The 8,309-nt window shown below is 52.1% G+C and overlaps 1 protein-coding gene across 1 annotated transcript in view; it reads right to left on the bottom strand.

Moving 5' to 3' along the window:
* Positions 1 to 1,499: 1,499 nt before the first annotated feature.
* RIT1 (Ras like without CAAX 1) overlaps positions 1,500 to 8,309 on the bottom strand; it is a 7,828-nt gene continuing 1,018 nt past the window's right edge. The window contains exons 3-5 of the mRNA XM_006923521.3: positions 6,664 to 6,737; positions 6,251 to 6,442; positions 1,500 to 5,194 (exon numbers count right to left, since the gene is read on the bottom strand). Of these exons, the coding sequence (XP_006923583.1) occupies positions 4,964 to 5,194; positions 6,251 to 6,442; positions 6,664 to 6,737 (497 nt within the window). The 3' untranslated portion in view covers positions 1,500 to 4,963. The remainder of the gene's footprint in view (positions 5,195 to 6,250; positions 6,443 to 6,663; positions 6,738 to 8,309) is intronic.

Raw genomic sequence — 8,309 nt, 5'->3', positions numbered from 1 at the left:
GGCAGGGGGGGACTTCAAAGAAAGATGCAAAAAGAGCCTAATGGGAACTCGCACAAGTGAAAATGTGCTTGCGACCTTGACGTCAGTGTCCCCGAGAACGTTTTAGAGGGTCACCCGTAAAAGCACGAAGCCGGACGTGTTCATGCTTCCCTGTCACTCACACCGAATCCTAGGTTAACACCGAACAGGGTTCCCAGGCAGGTGGCGTACCTGCCTGCCCCACCCCCTCCTCACTCTCCTACCGGGCAACCCAAACCCCTCACGCGAGCTTTTGCACGTTAGAAGCAGAGGTGCCCGAAGGACAGGACGGAGACGCCGAGGGCCGTGTGCTTGTTTCGTTCACCGGCGAATTCCCAGCACTCAGCACGAGGGCCGGAGTACGGCGGGCGCCCGGTGAGGGCCGACGGGTGGCAGCAACACGTCGTCCGGGGAGCAGGCCTGAAGCGAACACGAAAGGCTTTCTTCTTCCTCCTACTTCCTCCGAGTCGGAGTTCCAGAAGTTTGGTGTGCAGCTGAGTTCGGTTTTTGTTAGTTTTGGTGGCGGTGGCCGGGGCGGTGGGGTGGGGGCATGCCAGCCGCAGTCACCCCTACACGTTCTCCTAAGGAGCCTGAGGATGGGGAAGTGATGGCCGCAGCGCTGGCTGGGACTGTGTTGTTACTGCTGACTGAACAGGTGTGCAGCACACCTCCCAGGCCGGCGGACACGTGACGTGGCGTGTCACTGCATCTGAGCGTGTTTGCACCCACCTTCCTGCACACCGTAAGCTTCCCTGCCTCCACCCCCGCCACCTACACACCCCTCTGCAAGGAAGCGGGGCACAGCATCTGGTGCGGGCTGTTTTGGGAGCTAAAGACTTTCTCTTGGCTCAGAGCAAACTGTAATGAACGGCAATAACCAGCTCTGGGAAGGGCAGGAAATGACACATGTCCCCACCCACTCCAGCAGCTTTTGTTCAAAAACTGGGGGACCTAACATGATCACGTGTGCTGAAGAATGACGCACGGAACCAAAAGCCACTCATCAAGGTTTCTGGTCTTGGGCTTGTTTCAAAGCGAGGACTATTAGACAAGGCTAGACATATCCGCGATTCTGTCTCCAGGCCAGCTCGTGTTTAAGGGTGACCGGAATTTCAGAACCCCCGGCGCGAAGGCCCACCAGTCCTCCGTTCTGTCCAGTAGCTTCCTTCACAGCAGGCTGCGAGTCCATTTTTCTCGCCTGTCCTCACCGCCAAACCCCGTCTCCCTACCTGTGAACTGAGAGCCCCCCTGCTCCAGGACAGTGGCGCCAAACAGGCGGCCAGTCAGGTCAGCTCAACTCCCCAAAGCCTCTGCGAATCAGAGCTCTGCTCGCAGACAGGGCACCGTCTGGCCCAATGGGCAAGCACACGCCACCGCGACCGTCAGCCAAGCAGCAAACCAGGAAGGGTGACAGTGACTCGCCCCCTGACTTTCACTGCAAAACACTGGTCGAGACTGCCGAGTAAAATACAAACACGGTAGCTGTTTTCATTTGTTTATTCTAGTTTGTGTTTGACCTAATCATTTCACAGCAATTCTTAGTAGGGAGAGAGACAAAATTAATCCGTGCAGTGAGATTGCTCGGAGGTATCTCGAGGAAGAAGAATCTCTTTAGCCAGAGAATGAGGCTGAAGCACCTAAGTTTCAGTTGCAGCTGAGCTGATGAAATGTAGGATGAATAATGTGGAAAAAAAAAAAATTAATGTGAAGCTGAGCAAATCCGCGATTGCTGCAAAGCCCACATTTTCAGTATCGGACCTGTCTCCTAAAGCCAAGTGCCTGTCAAACTTAGCAAAGACGCCACGTCCCACCCTCCCAAGAACGAGCTCGGAAAAGGCACAACACAACCAATTATTTGTCAGGAGCTTGTTAAACATATAGAAGAAAACATATTTTTAAGGAAATAAGCAATAAATACCAGGACTGAGGAGAAACTTCAGAGGTTACGACTCTTTATTATTCCACCTGGGTTAAATTCGAGCTCCCCTCGACTTGCCTCCCCCGAGCTCTTGGAGTCGGCGCCCCACCTGCCCCGGCCACACTAATTCCTCCTCCGAACCCCTGCAGCACCCCGTGGGGAGCCGCGACACCACCAGGCGTCTGCACATGCGCACTGTACCCAAGCTTGGGATGGGATGTTACACCCCCGGGAACCCCCATGGCTCCTACAGTGCTCAGCACACAGAAGCGGCTGTGATTTCCGCTGCCTTCCCAGCAGACGTGGCCTTAGATGACACCTGCGCCCTTGTCACTGTTTCGACAGTGGATCAGGGCGACAGTCACAGACCCACTCAGGACATGTTCAACAGTGGGGCACAGAAATGCATCCCGGTGACGGCCTATGAGCACCGACGCCCCTCAGCAGCGGAGATAAAAGCAATGACCTTCACGGGAAACGGACTGTCCGTTCTCTCACACTTCGTATGCGTAACCGAAACGCCTTTAACGGACCCTTGGTCGGTCTCAAAGGTACTGCAGTGGCTTCCTGTCTCGTCTCCACATGGAGGAGGACCCACGCCATGCTCCCTGGCGCCCTGCACCGGTGTCCTGCACACGGCGGGCACCGAATTGTTGGATCCGTATTTCCCAGAATGTGAAATCTCACCGCATTGTTTTCTAAGGTGACCCTCCGTGGCGATGCCAAACGCTTCCACCCACATGGGTAAGTAAAGGCGGGGCCCAACAAGCTGTTCATCAGTTCTGTATTGTGTCGCACGGACTGTCTTCATAGACACGGGTAACGGTGAAAACCGTGCCCCCTGACCCCGCAGCAGACGGTGCTTGCTGAGACAGTGTGACGGAAAAACGCAGATCCCGTTCTGCATCCTGAACAGCTAATTCCAGACACCAGCTTCTAACTGTGACTTACCAGCCTGGGATTGGACATGGACAGATCCAGTGCTTTTCAACTTGTCCCTGAATTTCTCTTCGAAGTTGAGGCAGTTGTTGATTGAAATGCCCTCGATTTGGATAAAGCTGACTGCGTAGAGCTTATCAGTTACGTCCACGACGTGGTCACTAAGGAGAGAGCTACAATGCACACTTTCCACCCCGCACACGTGCTCCGTGCTAACCGCGGGGCGCGTGCAGCCGACGATCAAACGCGCGGCAGTGACGGCCTCAGAAGCACCAGGCTGTCACTGTTCCCACAGCAGCGCAAAGCCCCTCCTGCCTCACAGGACTTTCTTTTGGGCGACGCCTTGACGACGGCCAGTAATGACGCCGCCCACAGCCCTCACTTGAGGCTGACGGTGCCCGAGGCCGTTACTGACCAGAGCGGCACTAAGCTCAGGAAGCTCTGATCTGGTTTAAATGCGGGAGACGCTGTGCCAGGGGAAATGCCCCATATTCTCTTCTACCTGATGCTTCTCCAAATGCTACGGCTCCGACGAGATCTTTGTCCTGCACGGATTCGAGAGCTGGCTCTTCCGCTCTGGGATGGCTTGAGTACCATAAAACATGACTTGTGTGGAGCAAAAACATTCCCAGGAGTTTCAAAAAGAAACTCTATTCAGCTAAAAAAGTTACAACCATCACTTTTCTTTAAACCTGGAACATATACCGTTGATTATACGGAAAAACGCATCAGCCTGTCCTGCCTGTGACCAAAACGGAGACCAGCGAGCCGAGCTGCGTGCTTTGTGTCACCGCACAGTCACGTTCTGAGAGTTCAAAGAGGATACAAACGCTGCCTCGGTGACGCTTGATGTTCAGTGTCTGCTACATCACCCTCGGCACTCTGCGCTCAGTCTCCACACGGAACAAGTTCAGATATCAAGGTCACCTTGATTCTAAGAGAGAGAGGTCGCCATCGACATTTGAAGCTGCTTCTCCCCGGGACACCGGTTTCCCAACCACACACAGGTTACCGAGGTGGCCTTCTCTCAGGCTAAGCGTTGTCCAGGCTCAGACCGCCCTGAGGTGGACTCAGCCAGGTGCCGGTGAGGACACCTCCAATGAGAAACCCAACACACGGGGATTTTAAAGCTTCGAGCCTGGCCCAGCAAACAAAGTGCCACAGGCTTTCTTACAGCGCTGAGTCTAGTGATCGTCAAGGTCAAGGAGGCGCACGGACAAGTTTACTCAAAGGCCGCCGTCTCTTCTGCGTGGAACGTGCAGTCAGTCTGCCAAGCCCAGCTCTCATGCGGGCCACAGGGAGCCCAGGCAAAGCACCAGGGAGCCCCCTGCGTAGATGCTCGCTGGGCGGCCGCTCTGGGCGCGGCTGTCCGGGCCAGAAAGCGGGACCCAACAGGAGCCCAGTGACCCAGCGACGGTACCCCTGAAGGTAAGAAAGGCGAAACTCGGAAGGAGAGAGAATAACCTTGCAGGAGGACGCGCCGCTGGCCCGGCACGCTTCCAGACAGCCAGGCGCGTGCTGAACACACCGTCCCCGCCCTCCCCGTGTCCTCGCCAGCTTCATCACTCCGGAAGCTACCTCGGGACCCAGTCCCGCAGCCCCGGGCCGAGCCGCGGCCTGGTCCTTCGGCACGGGCTTCCCCCGGCGATGCCCTGTCTCCAGGAAGCTCGGTGCCAACAGAGACCAAGGTCGCAGGACACGGAGGTCGAAGGGTGACCTGGAGCCATGCGGGGCCAAAACGTCCTCTCGTGGGCGTGGCCGGACACGCACTGCACGCACACTCCCCTGGGTCCATGTAACTTACATTAACTAATTAATTAGCTAATTAATTAATTAATATCAGCGACAGAACCCCGAACGTTCGTAGATCAAATTCTAATGTGACAATTTAAAAGCAAACAGTGCTCCACTGGGTTAATAAATCAGAATTAGCGAAGAGACAATGTTTTAAATACCACGTCATTGAAAACTCCTAGTAGGCATGTCCCCGTCATCAGTCACTTTTACACTAACGGCCACGCTCCCTGTCAGGTCACCGGACTGCTGGTACGCGCTGCAGTTCACAGGCCAATGCCTCGCGACGCCCCCTCAAGTGACCGAATCCTTCTTCTTCCGGAACGGCGACTTCAGCCTCTTCCACACACTGTTCTTGGGCTTCGCTTTCTTCTCCACGGCCAGCACGGCCTCCCGTTCCTTCCTGCGGATCTCGCGGACCAGGGCGTGGAACACGTCGTCGATGTAGTAGCGGTAGGCGGCAGACGTCTCGAAGAAGGGACAGCTGAACTCTCGGGCCAGAGCCAGTCCTTCTTCCTTGCTGACCTGCATGTGAGGAGAGGGACGATGGCACCAGTGGAGGATGAGTACGGTTACCCGAGAAAGGGAAGGGACTTCCTTAACGGGAGGAGAGCGCCTCGCGCTGGCGGAGAGGCGCAGGGCGGGGTGCTGTCCCGCGGGGGGCTGGCCCGCACGAGCTCTGGGCTTCCTTCTGCCTCCACGTTATGCGAATGTACGTCTACCCTTTTTGTTGTTGTTCAAAGTAATTTAATGAGATGATGCTGTTTCGTGTCGAAGAATTAAATGGATGTGTAACTTCTACCCTGTTTTAAAGATAACGTTTGGGAACAGGGAACGATCAGAGAAATCAGGTATGCGACCTCAGTCCGCTTCATACTTTCCGAGAAAGTAAAACTCAAGGCGATGATACTCAACTGCAATACTGAAAACTACGGAACCCCAAACCGACCCACTTAGAAGTACACCAGGATTTCTCCTACTTTTGGACACTTAGAGTTTTCTGATTTTTCGCTACCAGAAATAGCCTGGCAACGAGCATTTTACGCACAAAGCCCTGAACGGATTGTTCGAACAGGGGCCGACTGAGAAGCGCCGTGCGCGTACTGTCACGCCGCGTCCGAAAGCCGCCTCAGGCAGCTCCCCCCAGCAGCTGCGAATGCGGCCGTTTCGCACCTTCAGAAACTCTGCACCGAAGAGCAAAGTTTTAAAACATCGTTGTTAACTCGAAAGGCATCGCTCATTCTAAAATCCTCCACAGTTTCTCCGATTCTCCCCTCCCGGGGCTCACAGTCACCATCGGAACAGATTTACTTCTGAGGGTTTTAGGACCGACTGTTCCATGACCCCTCACTTGATGCGCATCCTATTTGTCACCTGTTACTATCCTGTGGCTTTTGTCCTGTAAACAGGTCCCTAAAGTCCAGATTTCATCCAAAATATTAACAAATTAGCGTACACAGGGAACTTTAAGGTTAAGAAGTCAATCTTGGACGCTATTTTAAGGCAGAGGAGCCTACAGACAGAGAAAGGACAACGCCCGGCCCCACAGCACGCCGCACAGCGCCTCCACCTCTGCCTCACCTGTCTCAGCTGCCTGAGGTCAGACTTGTTCCCCACGAGGACCACCGGGGTGTCGTCGGTGCGGCGCACTCGGTAAATGAGCTGCTTGAACTCGCGAACTTCGTGGAAGCTGCGCCGGTCCGTGATGGAGTAGCAGATGATGAAGCCCTCCCCCGCCCGCATGTACTGGTCCCGCATGGCAGTGAACTCCGCCTGGAGGGAAGCAAGGGTCAGTGCGCGCCACGGCCCCGCGGGACGGCACGCGGATGGCTGTTTATTTCAGGTTAAAGAAGAGATGTGTCCGTTACCTGCTATCCTGAGTCAGGGTGCATGAAAAATTAAAAGACATGGACTGGTGGTCTCTCTGGGCAAGCCTCCCCCTCCCCTTTACCGGAGTGAAAGGCCTTTGCTTAGAGCATCGTGGGATCTGATACCTGTCCGGCCGTATCCAAGATGTCCAGGTTGGCAGGCTCATCATCGATGCGGATCCGGATTTTATAGGCATCCTCTACAGGAGGGAAGGAAGGTGCACTATAAACCCACAAATGAAGGAGTATGAGACCCTACTTTAAACTCCATCGAATGCAAAAGCAGATTACACACAAGTTCCTTAAGCGAAATCCACTGAGATGCATAAATTGGGTCTTCAACTAAAGTCCCCCTGCCATATAAGCTTTGATATAAATTTATTCATAGCTTAATTTTATGAAACGTTGGCTACAATCCTAAGTAAAAAAGAGTTTGGAGAGAGTGTCCTTTTAAAAAATATTAGGCCAGAAAATAACTTTAGCATTTATTACAGTTATTAGATGCTGGGCACTATATTAAGTAATTTATACACATTAACTCATTCAATAGTCACAATAATCCAGTGAGGGAGGTATTATTATCTCCATTTTATAGATAAAGAAATTAAACTCTAAAACATTAAAAGTTTTCCCAACAGTTAATTAATGGCATTAGCCAGAATTAAATTACAGTTTATTAATGACACAGCCAGAACCAAAACACAGGGCTGCCTGACTCAAAAGTCCTACGTGTATGCTTTACCCTATGCTGTAATTCCTCCTCGTTTTACTACTATAGAAAACAATTCTAACTTTCTAGTTTCTAAATAACCCATACCTTCATCATTTCTCTTTTATGAAAGCAAATTTCTTTATGCACATTATCGTAGTAACCTTGGAAAATACAAGTAAAAAAGAGGAGGAAAAAACCCGCAGGACAGTTCTATCGTTCAAACAATTGCTGCTTACGTCCTGAGACGTTTCCTTTTAAAGATTTTTTTTTTCTTGAGTCTGCTGCTGACTCTTCCTCATAGGTGAAGAGCTTCTCAAACTACTGATCCACTAGGATCAGTGAGCTGTGAATGAATTTCATGGGTTGGGACCAGCATTAAAATAAACAAGCAGAAATCTCAAAAAAAGAGAGAAAACAGTAGAATGCGGCACGCGTAGGAGGGAGGTGTAGTCTCCCGACGCTTTAATCACGTGCGCACATGTGCATGTGCACGCTCATATGCACACGCACATATTCACGTGGGTACTAGTTACGACGGAAACTTTTTCTTCTTGGAGTTGGCAGCCAAATTTGAAACAAAACGTACTAAATTATAAACTCGATGAGAACAGACACATCGTTTTGCTCACCACACTACCCCAGGGCCCACTACAGTGTTTGGGACGTGATAGAAACTCAAGAGACATAAGTATTTGCTGGTGAATCAGACAAAAAAGAATAGATCAGTTTAAAAAAGTAACTCTTTCAGGGGACAGGAATATGAGTTTTTATTGTAAAGTTTTAGTCTAAAGAAAAGACACTTTTGGAGTTCTAAGTATATTATCCCAAGCCCTAAGTCCGCTTTGTTCCTAGCATTCCCAGTGTGGGGCTCCCTGAACTACGTTCTAAGTTTAATATAGCGGGTGAAGAAGCGAGAACTGTTTCTCCTTCCAGGGCAGCATCGGCCACATAAAATGACCCCATCCAAAGCTGGGTTAGCACAGAACACCCGCTGGCTCTGTGGAAAACAGAGCGGCAGGGGCCTGGCCCCCGAATGGAAACCCTCCCTAGGGTCCCAGGA

The sequence above is a fragment of the Pteropus alecto genome, unplaced genomic scaffold (assembly GCF_000325575.1).
Source record: "Pteropus alecto unplaced genomic scaffold, ASM32557v1 scaffold49, whole genome shotgun sequence".
NCBI classification, from domain to species: Eukaryota; Metazoa; Chordata; class Mammalia; order Chiroptera; family Pteropodidae; genus Pteropus; species Pteropus alecto.
This window is presented reverse-complemented; position numbering and strand designations above follow the sequence as displayed.